General features: G+C 48.9%; 2 protein-coding genes across 4 annotated transcripts in view; one reads left to right on the top strand and one right to left on the bottom strand.

The window, feature by feature from the left end:
• Window positions 1-8,839, bottom strand: part of MTOR (mechanistic target of rapamycin kinase) — a 124,227-nt gene extending 115,388 nt beyond the window's left edge. For 2 of the 3 annotated variants that reach the window (XM_025856015.2, XM_025856017.2), the window contains exons 1-6: window positions 8,720-8,839; window positions 6,394-6,569; window positions 5,661-5,769; window positions 4,713-4,945; window positions 2,674-2,874; window positions 1,803-1,937 (exon numbers count right to left, since the gene is read on the bottom strand). In XM_025856015.2, the coding sequence (XP_025711800.1) occupies window positions 1,803-1,937; window positions 2,674-2,874; window positions 4,713-4,945; window positions 5,661-5,769; window positions 6,394-6,555 (840 nt within the window). In that variant the 5' untranslated portion in view covers window positions 6,556-6,569; window positions 8,720-8,839. Of the gene's footprint in view, window positions 1-1,802; window positions 1,938-2,673; window positions 2,875-4,712; window positions 4,946-5,660; window positions 5,770-6,393; window positions 6,570-8,118; window positions 8,243-8,719 lie in introns of all 3 variants that reach the window. The other variant, XM_025856016.2, reaches the window with a different exon arrangement.
• Window positions 8,840-13,410: 4,571 nt separating this feature from the next.
• Window positions 13,411-23,066, top strand: UBIAD1 (UbiA prenyltransferase domain containing 1). The gene is made up of 2 exons (XM_025856730.2): window positions 13,411-14,264; window positions 20,640-23,066. Exons 1-2 carry the CDS (start codon window positions 13,739-13,741, stop codon window positions 21,125-21,127), a joined length of 1,014 nt encoding a protein of 337 aa, XP_025712515.1. The 5' UTR covers window positions 13,411-13,738; the 3' UTR covers window positions 21,128-23,066.
• The last annotated feature ends 1,505 nt before the right edge of the window (window positions 23,067-24,571 follow it).

The following is a 24,571-nucleotide window of genomic DNA, read 5'->3' as shown; positions in this document are numbered from 1 at the left end:
GGGGCGAACTGTGCACACAGAAGATGAGCCCTGCAGTGTGTTAACCAGACACTAGCAACACTTGAGCTCACAGCAACAGCAACAGGAGCTGGCTGTGAAATTACTGCAGAAGACAGCGTGTCCCACAGTCGACTTTATGCAGTTAGGATTTAATACTGTACCTTCATATTTGTTCACATTTCTCTCGACTGCGAACGGCGCCATGTATAGTCTGTAAGTGCTGGTGTGCGTAAGTTTAGGTAAATTTCTAATTTTTGTAATAGATTCGTGTACATTTTGTGGTAGTAAATAATTAGACTAGTATCTACCTGTATTTTGTGCATTTGTGACATAGCTAACTTCTTAATTTTTTCAATATTTCTAGGCTATTCGGTTAATCTGTTGAGTTTGTTGAGGTGCCACAAACCTCCAAAAAATTTCCCAACATATTTACTGAAAAAAATCCACGTATACGTGGACCCATGCAGTTCAAACCTGTGTCATTCAAGGGTCAGTTGTATTTAGAAACCTCACAGGAGCCCAAGGAGGTGGGATGAGATCCCCGTTAACACTAGGAAAATGAGGCTAAAGGAAGTAAAATAACGTACCCAAGTCACACAGTAGAGAGGAGCGGGGATTCCAAGCTGGACTCCTGGGTTCTACACGTACAGCGGCAGACGCTGCCCAGTGCTGACAGCACCGCCATTACCAAATGGCCCCTGGGTCTAGTAAAGCAAGAAGCCCTGGGACAAAATTGCACACCAACTCGCTCCCCATAGAAGACTCACAGAGGGAGCTCTACTCCCAATGTATCCTGCATCCAGCGGACTGACACTGAATCTCCTCCGCGTCTGCACTGCCAAGACCAGTGGAGGCCACCACCATCACCCGCCCAGGCTACTCCATAGACCCCCTGGCAGCCAGGAGAACGGGACCCCCAACTACAAGGAGTGCAGTTGACCAAGGGCCCCTGCTGCAACTCTGAAAACGTCACCATGTTTGCGCCACGGCCACGCTTGCCATCGGCTGCCTCTAGCCACTGACAGCACGTGGGAGGAATGCTGGGGAGGGCTCACCTGAGAGCCAACTGTGGCCTGAGGCCCCCATGGCGGCTCTGCACGGGGGCCTAGCACGCTTCCAGCCCACTTTCCCTTGCTGTCTTGTTCACTTAGGGACAGCTGTGCCCTGCATCTGATGACTTGCCAGTCTCTCCCTGCTCCGTTTTCTTTCCCGGGCTATTTCCCTAACAAAAATGCTGGCACGTTTAACCACACCCCTTAACTAGTCTCCTGCTTTCATTCCTGCTGCTGCACAAGATTTGCCCCACAAGTCGCCAATGATTATGAAAAATGAGGCCCTCACACCACTCCCCTGTGTACACACCTCTGAGGTTTGCAGTGAGAATAAAAGCCAGTGTTTACCACGAACCGCGAGGCCTTGGAATTTGGCCCCACCCCTCTCTCCCTGGCTCTCGTGCCCCAGCCACATTTCCCTTCTTTCTGTTCCCTGAACTTTCAAACTCTCTCCCACCTCAAAGCCTCCACCTGGAACACAATCTCCCTGCCCTCTGCAAAGCGCGCCCCTCCACGTCTTGCAGGTCTCAGCTCAAATGGCACCACCCCAGAGAGGAAGTCAACCCCTCCTTCCTGCTACCCTCCATCCCATTACTTCCTAGGACTTAGTGCTTTTCTGAAATGACCTTGTTTACTTGCTTATTGCCTGTGTCCCTTACATCATATCCTCTGTAAGGACAAGGATCTCGCCTGTCCTGTTCACAGAATGGCACGTGGGAATCCAAACTCCCTTCTGACATGGCTTCTCACCTCTCCCTCCATGCTGCTGATGCGGACCAACTCGTTGAGGATCAGCAAGGCTCCATGGATGCGATCATCCCGATTCATGCCTTTCTCCTTGGCCAACGTCTCATCAAACCCTTTCTCTGCTTCTTCAAATGTGTGCTATGAGAGATACAGAATGTGTTAATTATCCGAGGTCCAAAGGTAGAAAGAACACAGCCCACCCCTTCTACACAGGGGGTTGTGTGGTGTGACCAGGCCTGCTCAGTGGCTTGTGCCAGCGACATCAATGATACGAAGTTACCAAGCTCTTTCCTTTAATTTAGCTTCAACCCGCACGATGCCATGAGGCAAGAGACCATGACCATCCCTATTGAACAGATGAAAAACAGAGGCTCAAGGAAATTAAATGACTTGTCCAAGTTCACATAGCAAATTGTGCCAAGCCTAGGACCCAGGTCTCCAATGCCATGTTCAGGGCTTTCTCTCTTTGTAGTACAAGCTCCTTGGTTAAGTTTTCTTGGCAACAGCAATCGGCACAGGGCTTATGACTCTGGAGGAGAGAGAACCAGCCCTTTCTAAATTAGTATCATTGTACGTTGCTATTTTTCAGATACCCATTTTTCTATAATTTAGTATCTCTGAGAAGAGAGCTCTTATAATTGTTGATAAGAAGATAGTAAATCACAGTTTAACTGGATCACATTTTCACTCTTAGTGGCACGTACAATAATGGTGTGGCTACCAACAGATCTTTGCTCCAGTGAAATACAATGAAATAATTATTGACCCACACAATGTGACACATGCTCTGTGGCAAGGCCCCGTCGCGGCCCTTTCAGACGGGTGATGCTGTATGTACGCATGGTTTGCGGGGATGGAATGGCGACGTGCTCACCCGGTACCACTGAGGCTTCTGCATCTCCTTTGGCTCACGCTGGGTGGTGAGGATCAAACAGGCACGAAGGGCAGCTACAGCTCCCTCCCGGATGGCCTGTTTGGGGTCCCACACGGCCACAAAAATGTTGTCAAAGAAGGGCTGCACTTGCTGGAAGAAGAAGGTGGGGACGCTGATGGCCAGCTCGCGGAGAACCAGAACCTAGGAGAGAAAAGCACACAGAGGACTCTCATCTGTATCAGAGAGTTTGATTCTGTCACAATACAGCCTCTTGTCATCATGCAGTATATATACACATCAGGAAGAGAGCAAACTTGTCCACCCTTCTAAGTAGGAATCTCTGGGGACCTAGGAGTAAAAGTAAAATTGATCAAACATCCCAGTGTTCATTATCCTAGGGTGTTTACAAACATCAGATGTTCCTCATGTTGGAACATGAACTCTGGAAGGCAGACGTGTTTTATACTTTGTATACTGCCCTCAACAGCCTAAAACCATCCCTGGAACACAGTAGTATTCAATAAACATTTATTGAATGAACTAATAATCCTGCTCAATATTTAATCATGCTATTATGTTCATCTGACAGTGGAAGAAACTGAAGGTCAGAGGTTGCTCCAAGTTTCAGAGTCAGGAAGGACAAAACCCACTTGCAGCAGGCTCCATGTGTGTGTCCCTCACCCAGTCCCAGGATCCCTCCTCGTGGGGCTGGATCCTAAAGAGGGAGCTGACAGGAAAGGATCCAAATGATGCTTTGATCCCCACCATATTTATTCCCAGATTCTCTCTCTCTTTTAAAGATTTTACTTATTTATTTGAGAGTGAGTGAGAGAGCACAAGCAGGGGGAGCTGCAGAGGGAGAGGGAGAAGCAGGCTCCCCGCTGAGCAGGGAGCCCGATGAAGGGCTCAATCCCAGGACCCTAGGATCATGACCTGAACCAAAGGCAGATGCTTCACCGACTGAGCCACCCAGGAGCCGTGACCCCAGATTCTCTCTCTTAAGGACAGACTCTCCCTCATCTTGCAGCCTGAAAGTGTGGGCCTCCAAACCAGCCTTTTTCAGGGACAAGCCTCAAAAAGCAGTGGGGATGTGGGGCACCTGGGTGGCTCAGTCGGTTCAGTGTCTTAATCTCAGTTCAGGTCTCCATCTCAGGGTCATGGGTTCAAGCCTTGAGTTGAGCTCCAAAATGGACATGGAGCCTACTTAAAAAAAAAAAAAAAAAAAAAAAAAAAGCAGTGGGATACACCACGAGAGAAGGAAAAGAGGCTCTCACTCCTCCAGATGCAGAACAGCCAATGGGGAAAGAGGAAGTCTGGGCTAGGTACCAACCAATCAATAACGCCTAAAAAATAAACAAGAGTGGCACCTGAGTGGTGCAGTCGGTTAAGTGGTACTCTTGGTTTCAGCTCAGGTTGTGATTTCAGGGTCGTGAGATTGAGCCCCACCTCGGGCTCAGGCTCAGCGGGGAGTCTGCTTGAGACTTCCTCTCCCTCTGCCCCTCCCCTGCACTCACACATGCGCTCTTTCGCTCTCGAAAATAAACAAATAAATTTAAACAAACAAATAAATAAATAAAATAAGCGTGAAAGGCCTGAAAGGAGGGTGGGAAAGTGAAGGTCCTACTGCCCCTGCTCCTCTCCTACTCCTAGTCCTTCTGTATTCTCACGGTACCGCAGAGAGACCCTGACAAAGACGCTGATGGGATCATGCAGACAGTTATCCGGGGCTCTGGAAGCTTTTTGGCTTGTGGCTTCTTCCCTTGCCTATGGCTGAGGGGTGCCTTCTGCTTAGGAGGCAATTTTGAGTCTAGGAAATTAGAGGGCAAGGTAAGCGCCGCACTTAGGGCTGCCTCTCAAGCAACAAAAGAGAACTTTAAGTTTCCTCTTCAGGTATGGCGCTCAGGGCAAAAAGAGAAAGGGATTCAGGACAGAACCGAAGGCCCCTAAGAAGCACAGTGCCTATGCCTGGAGTGTCCCCTCATTGTGCCTTTCGGGGACCTGAGCACACTGTGTGGGGACCCCTCCCTGCAGGCACTCACAGCTGCGTGTCTCCGGCCCTCGTTGCGGTCAGCGCCCAGCCACTCCAAGGCTCGCTTCACCTCAAACTCCACATACTCAGCTGTAAAAGTGTCCCCTGCCATGGCGAGGCGGCCAATGGCCTTGGATGCCATCTCCATGACAACTGGGTCATTCGAGGGGAGGAGGTTCCGAAGATAGTTAGCGAATCTGCCAATCCGAGTGGCATTCCCGCCTTCCACTCCAATGAGGCTGGCTGGGAAAGAGAGGAAGGCAAAAGGTGAGGATGGGCGCATCCTGTCCAGGAGAGCGCACTGCCCTGAAAGAAGGCTGGCAAGTGACCCCTTCCTTCTACTTTGAGCACAGAACGCAACTTCCAGATGGGAAGGATGCAGATAATTTTCATTTTAAAGCAACAGACTTGATGTTTGTGCCAGAACTACTTACATAAAGCAAAATAACTTCATTTTAGTAGAGAGAATTTGTTTTCCCAAGAAGAAAGAGAAAACAAACTGAAAATGAATAGGAATTCACCAGACCAGTCCCTGGGATTTGAGAATGACATGCTTTTTATCATTGTTCCCCACCTCTCCCTTTCCATCCGTGAGCCCCGCTGCACCAAACTGCGCTACAGAGACACTAGAGCTTGCAACAAGCAACACGGGGTGGCGGCGGCGGGGGGGGTGGGCAGAAGGAAAGCTGGCTTCTCGTCTCACAGCGGCCACTGCCTGGCCCTAGAAAAGCTGCATCACAGTTCTCAGACTCTGTATCTGAAAATACCAGCTTTGCCCACATCCTAGGACCATTGCTAGGATCGATACCTGAACAGGTACACTGAAAGCCACAAGGCTCCTTAAAAATTCCTCACACAGGTAAGAACAAAGCATCAGTGCGCAGCAGACACAGGTGCAGTGGACACAAAGGGAGTCACCCTTTACTCCTGGTCGTTCCTGTCGTCAGGCTGTCCTTACCTATGGCCAAGATGCCACCTTTTCTCTCATTGGCATCTGAGCTAGAAACCAGCTCAAAGATGTGATGGTTCAGCTGATCATAGAAGCGCGTAGATTCCTCCTGACTCATCTGCAAAGGAAGGTGTGCTCAGAACAGCTTCCGATGACCCCCCGAGGCTGGGGCAGCAGTGGAGGCAGGGGGTGGGGGTGGGGTTGGGGCTTCCAGAGGGTAGGACTGAGAGGTGGCCAGCAGATACAGCTCAACCCAGAGAGGACAAAGCTGCTGCCCACTCTTATAGCTGTAAACTGTTGAGCAACTGAACTCGCAGTTCATCTGTTTATGGAACAAACACTTGTTGAGCAGGCCGCATCCCGGGGTTACAAGGACGCAGGAGACACTGTCCTGACGTCACATGAGCTCTCTATCTAGAAAGCCCCAGGCTACCAACTCTTCAAACCCATCCCAACCACTATTATCAGATGGAAAGAACTGAAGGTCTGGAATACCGTGGGAAAAAGAAAAAAAAGAAACACGAAAAGAAACAGCTGACTCTACACTGACTCCTAAATGCCATCATAACACAGGACATGCCACAGAACTGTGTACCCGCTGCAAAGGAACCTGCATATCCCACAGACAAGAGAAACTGGGGGCCGTCATGTTCCAAACCCTCACTGAGCTGTCAAAAGGAATCTAAACCGGTGCTGGTACATTTGGACCAAACATTCCCTGGAGAATCACAGAAGCCCCAACCTCTCGAAGCTCCATGGTGACGTAGTGCTGGAGCTCCTTGGCAGCTTTGGCCCTGGTCTCCTCATTCCGGCTCTTCAGGCCACTGGCGAACTGCTGCAGGACACTCACGTTGCTGGACGTGGTGGTAGCTGTGGTGGTGGCAGCGGGTCCGGTTCCCAGCATCCTGACCTGAGGTTCTTTGGAGAGAAACTTCCTTTAATGTTCTGGATAACAAACCGCAGTGATGAATTTATGGCCACAGTTCCTCAACACAGGTCTCCACCCTGCCCATGCCAGGAAGGGGATCCTACAACGGTTGGGAGACCTCCCCGAGGAATGTAGAGAAAGCCGTGATTAGTCAACCGTGACTGGTGTCTAAAACAGGCAGTGTAGCAGACAGGGTCAAACTGTGGGCTGTGGAGCCAGACTTCCTGGGTTCGAATGCAGTCCAAAATTATAGGGCATCTGCTTTCATCAGAGAGGACGAAACCCAAGGATGGAACCCAGATCAGGTCATGATCCGGGGGTCCTGGGATGGAGACCCGCATCGGGCTCCCTGCTCAGCGGGGAGTCTGCTTCTCCCTCTCCCTTTGCTCCTCCCCCAGTTGGTGCTCTCTCTCTCAAATAAATAAAATCTAAAAAAAAAAAAAAAAAAAAAATTATCAAAATTATATACCTTGAGGAAGATACTGAAAATGTCCCAGTTTCCTCACCTGCAGTAGGATAACATTACCTAACTCATAGCGTTGATATGAGGGTTAAATAAGTTAATAAATGTTAAAAAGTGCTTAGAACAGTGCCAGGCACACAGTGAGTGCTTAGTAATTGTTAGCTATTATTATCATCATGACTACTCCATACATGGCCCAGTGCCAGGCACTAGAGATGGGGAGGTAGAGAGAAAATAAAACAAGCCTAAGACTGTCCCTTTCCCCAAGGCATTCAATTTTAAAAAGGGACACTGATTATTATTCTATAGCAGCAATGGCCAGTAGAAATACAAAATAAGCCATAAGTGTAATTTTACATTTTGTGATAGCCATATCAAAAAAGGTAAAAAGAAACAGGAGAAATTAATACATTTTTAAAACCCAATACATCCAAAAGATCATTTCAACCTGTCATCAACATAAATAGTATAGATATATATTCCATTCTCTTTTTGTACTAAGTTTCCAAAATGTGCTCTGCACATGGCAATCTCAATGTGGATTAGTCGTGTTTCAAATGCTCTAAGCCGCCTGTGGCTGGTGGTTATTGTATTGGACGGTGCCGTTCCATAAAATACTAGTACTTGGAATGTGAGCTAAGAGACTGACTAGTTCCTGAGATCACATATTCATTCCTCAATTAAGTACCATCCCTTCCCTCAACGAGCTTAAAATCTAGGTGGAAAGTGGCCATTATAGGGCTCAGCCCAGATTGCTATGGAAGGAACATATATACCTATCCTAGGGATGTCCAGATTATATTAAAAAATCAAATTATCAAAATTCTTATTTTTGAAAGCATTTGTGAGATGCAGAGGAAAAAAAAAAAGACCCCAGGTAATAATTGGTTTTGTAAAGCTATTAAATGCTCCAATGCCAAGAAAAAGACTGCAGAAGGAAATGTCATCCTTCAGGGGAGAGGAAACTCAAGGATCCCTGATGAGAAAACTAACTATGGGGTGTGTGCCCAAGGGTCTGCGATGAAGGGGAGGGAGGCTGGCAAGAAATTCTCCTTCTCAGGAAAGAACCAGCGTACCTTCACAGGGTCTGAGGCCCACAGGCCCATCTGCTCCAGGCACAATTCAATGGAGATATTGGAAGTCAAATATCCTAAGAGTCTTGGTGAGGGCTTGCAGAAGTTAAAGTTGGGGTGGCTGAAACTGAGGATGGGGGCGGGGAGGGCAGAGAGGATGAAACACGAGCATGGAACCCAGCTCAGCTCTGGGGACTGGGTCGTTGAAAGCTCCCCAGGGGGCACACTGAGGGGCACACACTGACGTTGCTCCTCTCTGAGGTCAATCCGTAGGTGGCTAGGAAGAAGGGGCGACTGCACGGCATGAAGACCCAAAGGCGCCCCGGCACTACCGGGGCTGATGGGCCGGCCTTCGCGGCGCAGGGACGCACGGCAGGCTGAAGGGTCCGGGGGTCTCCTGGGGATCCGGGAGGAGGTGGGTGCTGCTTCGCCGGGTGGGGGTCAAGGGGCTCTGACGGCGCCCAAGCCCGTGGGGCCGGTACGGAGGGAAAACCCCACGTCCCAGACGGGCAACTTCCCGGGTCCCCCCTCCCACGGACCAGGCTGACCCTGGGTCTGGATATTCCTCCGCCTCGGAGGGGTCGGTGCCAGGCCCCAGACTCACCGCGCGGCTTCGGCCAAGGCCTCAGCTGCCGCCACCACCGAGGGTACCGCCGCTTCAAGGCCCCCGGCCCCACCACCCGCCTTCCCCGCTGTCCTCTAAGCCGGGCGGGTGGGAGGGCGGGCTCCCAGCCCTGTGGACCAATTGGCAGGCGTAAGAAGAAGATGGACTGGAACATAGACCAATAGAAATGAAGGAGAAGAGAGGCTTAGGGACCCGGCTTCTCTAGGGGGCGGGGACTGTTCAAATAGACAAACCACGCGGCCAGTGGCAGGCGAAAGGAGGCTTACGTCAATTCGGGAGAACCAATGGGTCCTGAGTTGATTTCAGTCACTTCCACGCGCACATCCGGTGCATCGCTACTCTTACTCCCCTCTGCATCTCCACTGTGGTGGTGTGGAGTTTGCCGTGTGGGTACCGCGGCATGGGACTTGGAGGCTGTGCGTCCCGCCCGCTTTAACCGGAGTGTGAGCGACGTCAGTGCCCTGTGATTACCAGAGCACAGACCTAGAACTTTCGGACTGGCGCTACTTATGCACCCTTGATCCCTCTTTTGTTAAATGCAATATGCATTTTAAGCATTTTTAGTTAGACTTTCCCAGTTTTCCGAAATTATCTAGTTCACAAGATCTTTCGCGGGAGACAATAACCCAGTTTTAATTAAATGACCTACTCCTAAATAAATAATTTCCAAATAACATCATTTAAAATCATCCTTCCAGGGGCACCTGGCTGGCTCAGTTGGTGGAGCATGGGACTCTTGATCTCTGGTGGTGAGTCCAAGCCCCAGGCTGGGCGTAGAGCTTGTAAAGCTCACTTAAAAAATAAATAAATAAAATAAAAACATCCTTTCAAACAATCAATAGCAAAAATGGAATTTGACTACATCTCAATTTTTTGGGTCACGGTTATTATAATCAAAAATTCCTCAATTTCTTACAACGGGTCTGATTAAAATATGATGCATTCATATTAAGGAAAATGTATGGAGCCATTAATAATGGTAATATAGATTAATATTTGCTAAGAAGGAAAAATGTTCACAATTTGTTAAAAAAATACAAATTATACAACAATATTTGTATAATATACCCCTTAATAAAACATTTATATATTTATTAGGTGTCTGTATTCACAGGGGGGGAATATACAACTAAGATGTAATAGAATATGGAAAAGGCATACTTCTGGGACCCCTGGGTGGCTCAGGCAGTTAAGCGTCTGCCTTTGGCTCAGGTCATGATCCCAGGGTTCTAGGATAGAGTCCTGCATGGGGCTCCTAGCTCAGCGGGGAGCCTGCTTCTCCCTCTGCTTGTGCGCTTGCTCTCTCTCTCTCTCTCTCTCTCTCTCTGACAAGTAAATAAATAAAAATCTTTAAAAAAAAAAAAAGGAAAAGGCATACTTCTTATACATTACCACCAATTACTTGTATAATACAAAGAAGTATCTATTGAAGAGATGTAAGTTTCCAGAAGTTCTAAACTGCCAACTTAAAGAGGTTTGGCAATATTCTGTGGCTAACAAAACGCTTTGGCAGATTCTTTTTTTGATTTAATTTATGGTTACTACTTTAGGTTTAGAATCTTTTCATTACACTGTTTCTACTCTGAAATAATTGTCCCTCTGAACTTAACATTTTCCACTTGTGTTCAACATCTCTATATTTAATCAAACATTTAAAAATATATAATATATTCACCGTTCAAATCCCAAAATAAATAAAAATTATATTTATCATGAAAGGTCTCGCTCCACTCCTGCCCTTTCACTATTTTCTTAGTTCTTATGTATCCCTAGAGTTTCATTATGTAAATATAAGCAAGTATAAATGCATATTCTTATTTTCCCCTTTTGTTACTATCTATGCTTGTCTGGACTTTAAGAGATTTTAGTAGGTCTTGGGGCGCGTGGGTGGCTCAGTTGGTTGAGCGTCCAACTCTCGATTTCAGCTTGGGTCATGGTCTTGGGGTCATGGGATCAAGCCCCGAGCAGGGCTCAGTACTCAGCATGGAGTCTGCTTGTCCCGCTCCCTCTCCTCCTCCCCCACCTCACTCACACACTCTCTCTAAAATGAATAAATAAAATATTTTTAAAAAATTTTAGTAGATCTTGGAGATCTTTCTTACTATATAGAAAGCTAGCGTGTTCTTTTGTTGTTGTTATATTTGCATAGAATCCCTTCACATGGATGTACCATAATTTATTTTTCCAGTCCTCTGTTGATGGGCACTTGTGTTGTTTCCAAATTCTTGCTATTATTAATGATGCAGCAGCAATGAATGCCTTTGTACATATGTAATTTTTTCCCCTGGCAGCTATACCAAATAAACACCCAGAAATGGAATTACAGGGTCAGGGTACATGCACGTGTAGTTGATGGACAACGTCAACTTGATCTCTATAAGGGAGGTACTAATTTTCATTTCCACAAGCAATATATGATATTTTTGCCACCCTAAAATATAAGGCCCTGTTTTCTTTCTTTTTTTCTTTTTTAAAGATTTTATTTATTTATTTGACACAGAGAGAGAGGGTGCACAAGCAGGGGGAGCGGCAGGCAGAGGAAGACAGAGAAGCAGGCTCCCTGTGGAGCAGGGAGCCCGATGCTGGGCTCAATTCCAGGACCCTGGGATCATGACCTGAGCCAAAGGCAGCCGCTTAATGGACTGAGCTACCCAGGCGCCCCAGGCCCTGTTTTCTAATTAACAATCAAAGATGTTTTTATAGCAATAGTAATCAATGCATTTGTAGGTCTCTTTTCAATTTACAAAGTACTTTCTTATGTTAAATAATAGCTAATATTTATTGAGCATTAGAATATCAGGCATTTTGCTGGACATTATAAAGTAGTGGTTAAAAGCAAACTGGAGTCTAACTGAATCTGAAACTTTGCTCCAACACTTACTAGCTATACGACCAGGTACTTAATCTCTTTGTACCTATTTCTTTATCATAAAACTGAAAGGATTATAACGTACTTGCCTCTATAGGCAGTGTACTGGGGTTAAATGTTAATACACATAACATACCTAAAACACTCTATGACACATGTGAGCAGTCGATAAATGCTATCACTTATTCCTGAACATTTCTGTGAGACAGGTCGTAATGTTCCCACTTTATACCTGAGTAAACGGACATGGAGAAGGATTGGGTCATAGAATTGGTAAGTGATAGAGCCAGGATTTTGAAATATCTGCTTCTTCCTCTTGTCCAGTTTCACAACATAGGACACTTGGGTTTGGCCAGCTTTGCAAGTATGTGCTGGGTGGTAGAGTTGTAAATGTTTAACAACCAGCTAGTCAATAAGGGAGGGGGCATGTATGTATGTACAGGGTTGGCTTCATGGCTGTGAGAGGTCGTACTTCTCTGTCTTAAAATTCTTAATTATTTTTGAACAGGGGCTGCACATTTTAATTTGCACTGGGCACCAAAATTATGTAGTCTGTCCCATGTACATATATGTGTATTATAACTTTCACCATGTAAAGGAGGTATAGCACATAACTTATAAATAATAATAAAATGCACAATGCTTTTTATGGCAAATTCCATATGGTAAATCGATTCTAACAGTATGCTTTTTTGGGTGGGGGGGATATTGTATAGCCTCTCTAGGTTGCAACTGACCAATGAGTGTAGTTCCGATATGAATGTTGGTTGATATTTTCTTTTATGTTCTGCTGCTATTCACAACATAATGGCTACAGAGTTGACACACTCTTAAGTTTAATCTGCATTAACTTATCTCTGTCACTTCTTAAATCCAGATGATCAAGAAAACAATTATCAAGCATCTGCTGATCTGTGTGGTATAAATACTCCCACTATGGCAGATTCCAAGCTACCAACGGATGTCACTGAATGAAAAGCTGGGAAGAGATGAACAAATCATATTTCCACAAATGTAGATACAGCAGACATAAACAATCTGAAGAACATAAATGGTAAAATGGAGTGAAGTAATTAGGAAGTAATGAGTTTTGTTACCTTTGTTTTTAATATAATTTATCTCATAAGTTTGTATAATTTGATTTTTAATAATGGCTGTGCTTAATGACCAGTTCAGAAAATTCTTAAAAATTGAACAATTGGCTCCTTCCAGCCGGGACAAACTACCGATACGGATCATAAGCTTCCAGAAGGCAGGTCATGAAGAAACAGAGCTGGCCACGTGGTAGAGTGGGGAGGACGCTGGTTATTTGCATGAGTCAGTGAGTACCCTAGAATATGGATAGAGAGAAGGCAGGCCAGTATATGGCAAATGGTAACTGCACAATAAAAGGGAAGAATTATTGCCGTTGTTATTATTACTAGAGCTAATAATTTCCTGGACATCATTTCCCATTTAAAAAGCGCGAGGTTATCATACCTTTCTCATCGCCCTCCGTGTGCTCCCGGATTTTTGTCCATTTTGTACATTGCTGCCTACGATGTAGTAAGTGCTCAGTAAAGGCTTGTTGAATGAAAAAAATGAATGAGTCCTATTTTGGTGAATTGAAACTCCAGGTAATTCTTAAAGCGACACGCAATCGGGGTCGTCCTTTTGATACTAAGTGAGGCTGCGGGTCCCGGGGGCAGCTGCGGGGCTCGGATCCTGGGCGAGAGAAGGGCGGGACCCCGCCAGGTCTCCGCCGGCCCCGCCCCCAGCTCTGGGGCCCCGCCCCCGCTCCGGCCCGGCCCGCGTTGTCGGCCCCTGTTTCCGGGCGGGCCTCCGGAGGCGGGCGCACAAGATGGCGGCCCCGGTACCCCAGGGAGGGCGGCCGCAGCGAGGCCCTGGCTTCTAGCCCGGGCCTAAGGTCCAGAGACAGGCTTCGCCCGGGTCACAGGAGGTTTGGGCGGTGCCGCTGGGCCTCGTGGGCTGCCAGGTCCGCTCGGTGCTACCCCCGGGGCCCGCCCGCTCCCCAGCCCTGGCCGGGGGCGGAACCGAAGGAAGGTCAGGTCTGGCCGCCCAGCCCCGCACCCCGTGGCTGATCCGTGGGCGTTCACCATTAACTTTGACTTCAGCCACGTGTAGCTTCCATGGCGGCCTCACAGGTCCCGGGGGAGATTAACATACAGGCGGGAGAGACGGCCGAGGCCGGGGACAGGGACCTGCTGGGGAGCGACTGTCCGGAGCAGGACGGGCTTCTCCAACGCTCCTGGAGGCAGAAGTGCGCCTCCTACGTGCTGGCCCTGCGGCCCTGGAGCTTCAGTGCTTCGCTCACCCCGGTGGCCCTGGGCAGTGCCCTGGCCTACAGATCTCAGGGCGTCCTGGATCCCAGGCTGCTGGTGGGTTGTGCTGTGGCTGTCCTGGCCGTGCACGGGGCTGGCAATTTGGTCAACACTTACTATGACTTTTCCAAGGGTATTGACCACAAAAAGAGCGATGACAGGACCCTGGTGGACCATATCTTGGAGCCCCAGGATGTTGTTCGGTTTGGAGTCTTCCTCTACACTTTGGGCTGTGTCTGTGCGGCTTGTCTCTACTACCTGTCTCCTCTGAAATTGGAGCACTTGGCTCTCATCTACTTTGGAGGCCTGTCTGGCTCCTTTCTCTACACAGGAGGTAAGAGTTGGCCTGTTTTCTGAATAATGCATGTACTAGACACTCCTCCGCAAAGGAGTCAAAGGAGTTACAGGGCTGGAGAAGAGGTGTCAAAGGTTCTTTTCTGAGTTAGGCCATTTACGTGAAATCTGTAATGTGTGGGTCGTGTGGATTTTTTGAGAACAGTAGTGAGTTGAGAAGATCCTGGCTTGGTTTATGGATGTTAGGAATCACAGATACGGACATTTTTCCGTCTAGTTTCTTTTCATTGGTCGTTATCTTACGACGCCACCGTTTCAAATTTTAGTGGAATTAAATTTGAAGAGCTCAACGTTATACAGCTAATTACCTTCAGCTAGTTTGCTGTGTGATTCCTTGCCACGGCTCATTAAGGTAGCGATGGGCAAGTGGTCAGGTCCTATTTACCTAGCATCTGTTATGTGCCAGGCACTGTTCTACGTGAGCCCAGCAGTCACAGATCCTGAGCAAGGGCTCTTGTGGAAGTTATTTTATAGATCTTGAGGAGAGAGAGAAAGTAAAAATAGTAAATTCTATTCAGGATGACCAACGTCCTGGTTTGCACAGGACTTAAGACGGTTCCCAGGATGCTGGACTTTTGGTGTGGAACTCAGGAGAGTTCCTGGTAAGCCTGAATGAGTGGGGACCCTGATTATAGTATATAAAAACATGATTAGTGCTATAGGGAAAAAAATAAATAGAGCAAGGAAGGAGGACATAGCTGTTTGAAATAGTTTGATCAGGGTAGGCCTCCTCAAAAAGGTAATGTGAGCAAAGACGGAAGAAAGTTGGCTAAGCATGTATCTAGAGGAAGAGTGTTTGAAATCTCAGAATGGCAGTTGCCAAAGGCCTTAAGGCAGGAGTGTTCCTCAAAAGTTTGAGGAACAGCATGAGTCCCTTATGCGTGAGTGAGGGAGAGAGTAAATACAAGGAGGTAAAGGAAGGGAAATATGTGTGGGGAGGGCAGAGAAGCACACAGATGATGTGGGCTTTAAGATTTTCAAGGAATCAGTCTGGCTGCAGTATTGAGAATGGGTAAAGGTGAGTGGGCAAGGACTGAAGCAGGGAGACGAGGAGGCTGTTGAGCAATCCAGACAAGAGAGCTTTGGGCGGGCTGGGTCAGGGTGGTAGTGGTAGAGAAGGGAAGAGGCCGTCAGATTCCGAATATATTTTGAAGGTAGACACGGTTTGCTGCTGGATGGGACGTGAGGCAGGAGAGAAACAGGAATTCATCGTAACTCAAAAGCTTTGGCCTGAGCACCTGGAATGATAGAGTTGGTATCAAGTGAGATGGAGAAGGTCGAAGGTAGGGTTTGGGGGAGAAAATTGGGAGATTGACTTTGGACATCTTAATGTATTAGATCTCCAAGTGGAGATGTCCAGTGGATGTCTGGACCTACGCATCTGAGTTCCAGGGAGAGGCCTGAGCTGGAGCTATCTGGGGGTCTCTGGCACCTAGATCTAGTTGTGTGACTGGGTGAGATCACCAGAGGTGGGAGTGGAGATAGAGACACAAGGGGACCAGGACTGAACCCTGGGGCACCCCAACATTAAGAGGGGGAGAGAAGAAGGAACAGGTGAAGAGCGTGTGATGGAGGAGCCTGCTGTGAAAGCTCAGTGAAGGAAATCGGTAGAGTTCATGGGGCAGCAGCAGCAGGATGAGGCCCTCTCTGTGAAGGCGACTCATACGTGAAGGATAAGGAACAAGTGACGGGGCAGAAATGGGTCTGATTCGCGTGCCAAGTCCTTCAGGGCTGGAGGAACAGTGCATGCAAATGCCCTGGAGTGGGCGAGAGCTTGGCATATTCTAGGATTTATGAAAGGCCAGTATGATCGAGAGGGACACGGAAATACTGTTGGGGAGGCTGGCCAGGGCTGGATCGTGCCGGTCTCACAGGGCCTCCAGCGCCCAGCCTCCAGCCTCAGTCCTTGGACCCCTTTCCTCTAATTCCGTCTATTTCCTGGGTGATTTTAGCCCATCTCGTGGCTTCATATGCCATCTGTTAACCTTGTGACTCTCAAATGTATAGCTCTGGCCCAGATCTCTGCACTCAACTCCGACTCGTCTGACTTCTTCCTTACTAGCTGCTCCTAAAGGCCTCACGGGCATCTCAAGCCAGTGTGTCCGAAGCCAAAGTCCTGATCTCCCCTAAGAAACCTGCCCTACCCTCAGCTTTCCCCATCTCGTTCCACAGCAACTTCCTCCTTCTAGTTCTTCAGGCTAAAAGTCATGGGCATCATCCTTGACTCTCCTCCTCCCATCCAGTCCATCAGCAAATCCTGTTGACTCTGCTTTCAAAATGCATTTGGGATCTGACCATGTCCTGCCACCTCCCACCCCCACTATCATCTCCTCAATTATGGTGGCAGGTTCTTTACTGATCTCTCTGCATCCACCCATGTCCCTTTCAGGGTGCTTCCAAATGAGCAGCCTGAGTAGCCCTGTTCGAACATAAGGCAGCTACATCAGTCCTCTGCTCACAATTCTCCAGTGGCTCCCATCTTGTTCAGAGGAAAGGCCAGGGTCTTCACAGGGACCCCCACAATGGGGCATTATCAGCTCACCCTCTCCCTTCCCCCTTCCTCCCAGCTCTGTTGCCCCCTTCTTTCCTCGTGCTTACTGTGCTCCAGCCACACTGCCCTCCTGGCTGTTTCTGGTACAGTCAGGGCATGCTGCAGCCTCAAGTCCTTTGTAGATGCTTTTCTTTGGCTTGGAATGCCCTTCCTCCTTCTGTCTGCCTGATGCACTTTCTAAGCTCTACCCATTTGCTCACTTGTCAGCTGTTTTGTGAGGCCTTGCTTTCTACCCTATTTAAAATTATAAAGCAATAGAGTTTTTTTGCAGCAACTGAAAATAAAAGTGCGTACACACACACACACCGCTGTGTTTCCCCCCACAGTACCTTCCCTATTGCTTTCTTCTGCTTTATTTTCCTTCATAGCACATACTACTTCTAACACACTATCTAAAGTACTGACTTTGTTAATTGTCTTCCCCCTTAGACTATAAGCTCCCTGCGATTAGGTCTTTGTTCTTTGCTGAGCCCATGGTGCCCAGAACACTGCCTGGCATGTTGTTAGTACTTGATATTCATTGAGTGAACAAATGGGGAGACACTGAAACGCAATGAGCAGAGTCATGACATAATCTGATTTACGTGTTTTTTTTTTAAATATTGACCTTTATTGATAAAATTGATTTACTGTGAAATGCACAGTAAATCTTAAGTGTTATAGTGTGATGAATTTCGACAAATGCATACAGTTGTATAACCCACACCCTGTCCTGATACAGAACATTTCCATCACCCTCAAAAGCTTTCTTCCCCGTCAGTTCCCACTCTCCCCACCCCTATCCAGAGGCCACCACTGTTTGCTTTCTTTCACAGAGATTGTTTTGCCTGGTCTAGAACGTTATGTAAATGGAATCGTTCTGTATGAATTCTTGTGCTCAGCATGGTAGTTTTGAGATTTCATCATGTTCTGATGGGCATCAGTAGTGAGTAGTATCCATTGTGCAGACAGAACCACGATTTGTTTATCCTTTCTCCTGTACAGCGACATTTGGATTGTTTCTGTATTTTGGCTATTATGCCTAAGTACTCACGTTGAAGTCTTTCTGTGGATATTTGTTTTCATTGTTCTGGGGTAAATGCCTGGGAGTGGAATCTCTGGGTCAGAGGGTAGATGAATGTTTAACATGATGGGAAGCTGCCAATGTGTTTTCTAAAGTGGTTGTACTAGACTTATGTTCCCCCACTGGCAATGGGTAGGAGTTCCAGTTACTCCGTGGCCTTGCCAACATTCTGATTTATGTTTTAATGAATTCATGCTGGCCACTGTGCGGAGAGCTCACTCAGTCCTTCACCATGTTGGCTCATTTGGAAAGTGGTGTTGGGAGGGGTGGGAATGCCCAAAAGGAGAGATGGGTCACATTCTGAAGCAGGCGGAACCCGTGAGCCCTGGGCCAGACTCCGGAAGCGGCTTTCTCCCCGAGGGCTCTATCATTTTCTCGTGTCAGAGAACCTTCAGAAGGTTACCAGACCGCTCTCAGCTGCGGAGTGGGCTTGTGGTTGGTTTCTGTATAGAACCTGTTCAGGGTGGGGGTGTATCCTTGCACGTACAGGTTTCTGTTCAGCTTGGCTCACGTCGTTTCTTGCCAGGGGACCTAAGGAGATCCAGCCAGATGGGTAATCTAGCCGGATGTCACGGCGAGAGAGCTCTCGTATTTTCTTCCATAGTGACAGCTCTCGTGTCTGCTTGGAGAGCTGGGAATGTCAGCAAAAGGGGGCAGCTGGGGGAGAAACCTGCTGGGTCTCTGTTGGGAGTATACCCACCTGGCACCTTCCCTGGGTGGGGGTTGTTCCCTCAATGTGTGAGATACTGCAAGAGCCATTGATTTACTACTTTGTAACGGGAGCCAATGTTCTGCTTGAGAGAGCTTCCTCCTGGAGGGCATGTCCTCAGACAAGCAAATAATTTGTCACAACACTGCTTGGGGAATGCAGAATGACTTCGCCGCATGTTGGTGGCTGCAGGGCGCCATGGCTGTGACCCTTTCCTGGGGGTGCTTCGTTCTAAAGAACCGAGGGTGGTCACTTAGCCACCAAAGCACCCCGACTAAACGGAGATGTTAGCTAATGCTTTGGTGGTAATTATCTTGCAGTATATGAATGTATTAAGTGTCACGTGTCCATTATCTTTCAATAAAGGTGGAAAAGAAACAACAACCCAGAACCCCAGCTACCAGTGTGAAGGGAATCTTGAGGCCAGTCCTGTTCTTTGGCTGCCCTGGCTTTAGATCCTCTGCAGACCATGATCCCTTACCGTTTTAGGCTGGTTAAAGTGCAGTTGATGACCCAGTACTTTTCTTTATCTCCCGATCCTGAGGCCGCGAGTTGGAATCTTGGTGAGACTGGGAGGTTTCCCAGGCCTCTGTAGCAGTCTATGTGGGTCCCACCTCTCAGCTGCTGCATACTGCCTCACTCTGAGTTGGACATTTTTCTTCTCCTCGGCCCCAGACTCCGGGTGCTTGTTACTGTAGCTCTGTATTCCGTTCATCCTTTGTGCCGCATGTTGGGGAGCGAGCTGTGAACGCACCACACCCAAGGCCCTGCCCTCATAAGAACTTACGGTTTGAGGGAAGGACGGAGATGGAGTAATTAGAAGCATGATGGATTTTACAAAGCTGGAAACCTGGGTGCCCTGGGAGCATATGTATTGCAGGGGGACCGGTTGTGGCCTAGGGGATGAGGGAAGGCTGCCTGGAGGAATGGTCTTTAACGTTTTGAAGGGTGAATAGGAGTTAGCCAGGCAAGGGTGGGGTGGGGTGTCTGAAGGCCCCGAGGAACCTACGGAAATACGAGTGGAGGAGCGGGGAGTTCAAGGCGAGGCTGGAGGGAGGCAGGGCAGGCCCCGAGGTGAGCTGGTGAAAGAAAGATCTGAGGACAACCTGTGCCAAGGGTTTTCTGGTGTATGTTGGGGGAGGGTCACAGTCCGGTGAGTATTCCCAAAGGACCCCTCTGGCTGCCCATGGAGATCGGGGCGGGGGGAGGGGAGGTCCTGAGAATGGGTGTCACAGTGTGCCCCGCATAGGGTGACCATGACTCAGATTTGGGGATGGAGTGAGATCCGGTGGAGTGTGGCATCGCCGGAGAGAACTGGGCGGGTTTGAATGAAGTGGTTTAGACAGGATTTGAAGAGGGTTGGCAGTGCAGGACGAGGAGTTTGGGGTGATTTAGTTGTAACTTCAGGGGAACCAGAGAGGGGAAGCAGCACTGTAACTTCGTCGTCTTATAGCCGTTTTATTTGTCACATGAGTGGAAGGTTCTTTATGTAGAGTGGGTATCCTGAAATTTCACCAAGGTGCCCTGGGGGTTTTCAAAACCAGATCCCCCCAGAGGGTGTGGAAGAAGGAGGCAGCAGAGACCGAGATGGGTATTCTGTGAGGGACTGGCCGACAGAAGCCATGTCTTGCAGGGGTCGGTGGAGGGAGAAAGAAGCCAAAGACCCAGTTTGTAAGACCTTTTAGAGCCTTCACGGGCTCTCTGGTTAAATCATGTGTGTAGTAGGAACCCACTACTCTTTGTTGCAGGACTTTGCTGGGAACAGTAGGAAGGAAAACTTGACTCTGAAGCCTGACTGGGCGCTAAAAGATGAGTGTTCGCTGCCCCTCTGTGTCATCGGAGACAAAACTCAGTTTTGCTCGGTGGGGGGCGGGTGGGGTGCGGGTGGCGCAGGTAGCTCACTGACTGGCCGTTCTCACCATCCGAGAACTCACTGCTCCCAGCCAGGAGTAGCCTGCCTTTGGACTGATGAACAGCCCCTCAATTTCCAGCCCTTGATCTCACACCAACTCTCTGGGTTTTCTGGCCGTAGGAATTGGATTCAAGTATGTGGCTCTGGGAGACCTGGTCATCCTCATCACTTTTGGCCCGCTGGCTGTGATGTTCGCCTATGCCGTCCAGGTGGGGTCCCTGGCGGTCTTCCCACTGGTCTACGCCATCCCCCTTGCCCTGAGCACCGAGGCCATTCTCCATTCCAACAACACCAGGGACATGGAGTCCGACAGGGAGGCCGGCATCGTCACGCTCGCCATCCTCATCGGCCCTACCCTCTCCTACATGCTCTACAACACGCTGCTCTTCCTGCCCTACCTGATCTTCAGCATCCTGGCCACACACTGCAGCATCAGCCTGGCCCTCCCCCTACTCACCATCCCCATGGCCTTCTCCCTGGAGAGACAGTTCCGAAGCCAGACTTTCAACAAACTGCCCCAGAGGACTGCCAAACTCAACCTCTTGCTGGGGCTCTTCTATGTCTTTGGCATCATTCTGGCCCCAGCGGGCAGTCTGCCCAAACTGTAAGGGGACCTGGAGCTCCCTGTCTCCATTCCCCGTATTGGAATGTGTTTGTTGAAGGCAGAGAATCCGAGGAGGAAGGGTGATTTAGCAGCGAGGGGGCTGAGGTTGGCTTCTGAACTCCCACCTTTTTTTTATTATTATCTTTCTAAAGATAAGGTTTTGTTTTTGTATTACTCCATTTTATGGTGAATCTCGAAACCACTGGTAGTGGGTAAACTGGCTGTGTGGTCCTCGTTTTATTTATAATTTCCACTAGGGGGTGTTGTTAGGTCACTTTAAAGCAGATTAAAAGGCCCTAAGACTGTGAAGGAGCTGCCGGGTTGGCCTCCTGTCCTGGAAGCGCAGTGGTCACGGGGCTCCCGCTTGCCCCGCTCACCCGCGGGAGGTGTCATCCTGGTAGCTTGGTCTTGCAGGATGTGCCTGCGGTCGGTGCCAGGCCCCAGTGACCCGGGGTGCATCTGTCTCTTACCCTGAGCCCTTGGGGCCTGAAGTATACTGCTTGAGAGAGAAAGTCCCTCATTAACAGCCTACCGTGGCTCCCGGCTTTTTGCCTAGGTCGGGATTCGGACACTTGGACTCTTCATCTCTCCTTTCACTTACTGCCCCAGCGGAGAAGTGGCAGATCAACCTGCAGCCAGCTAGCCAAGCTGAAGGCTGGGGAAGGGAGCAACCCCCACCCTGGAGGCAGCTGACAAAGTCACTCTGCTTTTGATTAGAAACTGGTACCGCTGCTGTTTTCCCTTTGCAGGATCTACTGGATGACAGGAAGGACTCCAGCCCTTTCAGTAACTCTTAGGAGCCCTGAAATCGTAGGGATTTTGGACTCCTTAAAGCTCCTTCCCCTGACCCATCGCCTTTCCTCCTGCTTCCCTGTGTCCACCTTCTGTCCGGTTCCCATTTGTGTATCTCCCAGCCATGGAACCTATTTGGGTAGCAGTGTAGCAGCTGAGTTGGGGACAGTTGTCATTTCCTACAGAGCCACAGGATGAGCAGACCAGGGATGTCCGCTCATCCGTGAACGAATAAGCCGAAAGACACAGTCCTGACCCTGTTCAGCCAAAATGGCAGGCCCTGCCAGGGAAGGCACTGTGTCTCCCTCTTTGAAGACAGACGTGCAGTATTGACCCTGCTTCTCCCAAAGTCTTCCGTCACCTCGTGCAAAGATCTTTTGCTCCCAGAATGGGGGAATTCCAATGCTGAGCGTAGCTGCTTCTCCCTTCACTGCCTGCAAAGTACAAGTTCTGGGCGAGAGTGGCTCAGCTGCGTTTGGTCCAAGACTGAACTAGATTGAGACCATCATCATTATACTTTTCTGTTGTGATTATAGCCTTTCTGATTGGTGTTTCCGGGTCTTGGCCGCCGAAAGAGATAAGAACTAGTTCTTACCCCTTCAAATCAGGTTAATTATGATTTGGCTCCTTGGAGTTAGAATTGGTCAGTCTCCTTGGAGAAAACATGTTTGGAAACTGCAGGCATTCCTCCAAAGCTAGGGGTGGTTTGTCTACAGAGCTCCGGAGTCCTCGAATGGTGGTCGGAGCCCGGTGACAGGGGAAGGAAGGGCGGCCCTCCTACCCTGCCACTCTCCCCAGCACCATTTTTGTTTTACACCAGGTCCAGGGCATTGTGCTTCAAAGCCAGGCTTTTGTGGCTCCTCTTGAGAGCAGGCCGTTCTCACACAGGGCTCCCTCCTGCGGCTCTAGGACCAGAGCTCCCTGCACCCCAGACCACACCCGCCTTCGTAAGCCCTCATGCCGGGAGGTGTCCATTGGCCTCTGCACTGCACCATGGTACAGATTTTAATGCATATTTTTATATATAAATATTTCTAAAAGGCCAAATTTAGTGCCAGGTTTTATATGCAGGCCACCATAATTTGTATTACATCTCCTGATTCAATGAAGGTCTTCTTTAGACTTGTTAATAAAAACAATATTTATCAGTCGTCTTTGCTTTCCTCATTCTTGTCTTACTGTGAACTTGGAATCGTAAACCTTAGGAGACCAGCACAGGAACACTGGGACATTTGGTGGGGGTGGGGGTGCGTCCTCTGATCTTTGATGATGAATCTGGGGAGGGTTTGACCAGACTTGAACCTTTAGGAGAGACCGGAGGGACTGCTGCGAGCCAGCTAGGCCAGATTACCCTCGCTTCCCCTGTGCTTAGCTACTTTCATTTTTCTTTTTTCTTGATAGGGTCACTGTGCTGATGGATGGAGAACATGTAGTAGAAAGAGTATGTTTGGGTTTCAGCGAGGCATTTGACAATATGTCCTTAGGAACAAAGCAGAGATATGCAGAATGGATACCAGTTTAGCCGGAGGAATTTGCGGGAGACAGAACAAGCTGTGGGAGAGAGTGGGCCAGTTAGGGTGTCATGCCAATGGGCAAGGAGGCCTGTAGCAGCCCGTGTGAGCCTGCCCTGCGCCCTTTGCCTGGTGGGGCCCGACACCTGTTGTCAATGACTGGGATTAGCCCAAATCACAGGTTTTGTAAACCTTGGAGGAAGAGCTTATAAAATGGCTGACCATTAGGTACCTCATAAATCAAAAGGCTGCTTTGATGAGTCAAAGGAAAAATTTAGCATGGATAAATATAAATATACTTGGGTCCCCCAAATCAATAGCATGACATCAGAAGGGGAAGCTCCGTGGCATGGCAGCCGTAGACGTGGCGGGTATGAATTTCTTCAATGACCCTGGGAGGCCGTATCATGCGCCTTTATTTCTGTGAGTCAGATTTATTCTGCTCTCCAGGGGGGTGGCTGGAAATTCAGCCTCAGTCACTTGTTGGGCCCACCTCCTTCCCTTTGGGATCACCCAGGCCTCCTGGATCTCCGGGGGGCAGGAGCTAGGCGTGTTGGCCGGGTCCTTGCTCGCTCACTCGCTATCTGAGGTTGCTTCCCGTCTGCTTGAACTCATGCTGGAGTTCAGCCCTGGAATCCACTCCTGTTTCTTGGACATTGCTCTAGAAGGGTTCAAATGCCCCTGACAGTAGGTCCTCCTTGCTTAAGAATATTGTGGGCCTGGAGGGCGTGCCTTCCTGCCACCCAATCCCCATTTTGGCCTAGTCTCAGGGAAGCACCTGTTCCCTCCACCATCTACCTTCTCCACCTCCTGTATTCAAAGCATCTCCCTGCTTCCCCACCCCTTGTAGGACCTTTGCACAAAATCCACCAGGGTGGGGTGGGGGGCTCAATGCTGGCCTCTTCTGGAGGGGGGCAACAAAATATATCCCATGGTATTAACTCCTCTGTTAATCCTGTATCCAAACAATCACACCAAAGTCTGAGCCTGTTACCTGGCCCGAAGGTCAGTGTGAGTCAGTAACGAGTTCTGACTTCCATGAAGGTTAACGTGATCCGAGGCAGAATTAACAGGTGACCAGTGTCCAGAACAAGGAAGATGCAGATCCTGCCCAACCCTGTATTGTTGGATCAAACCTGGGGGGG

Source organism: Callorhinus ursinus, unplaced genomic scaffold (assembly GCF_003265705.2).
Source record: "Callorhinus ursinus isolate GAN/ISIS: 27379988/994484 unplaced genomic scaffold, GSC_fseal_2.0 scaffold18, whole genome shotgun sequence".
In the NCBI taxonomy this organism is placed as follows: Eukaryota; Metazoa; Chordata; class Mammalia; order Carnivora; family Otariidae; genus Callorhinus; species Callorhinus ursinus.
Note: the sequence above shows the minus strand (reverse complement) of the source record. Positions and strands in the feature narration are given on the sequence as shown.

Bases quoted from the DNA above. Each gene is read 5' to 3' on its own strand.
- UBIAD1 (XM_025856730.2), top strand. From the start codon at position 13,739: ATGGCGGCCTCACAGGTCCCGGGGGAGATTAACATACAGGCGGGAGAG. The intron at 14,265-20,639 runs GTAAGAGTTGGC...TTCTGGCCGTAG, and splicing joins CTCCTTTCTCTACACAGGAG to GAATTGGATTCAAGTATGTG.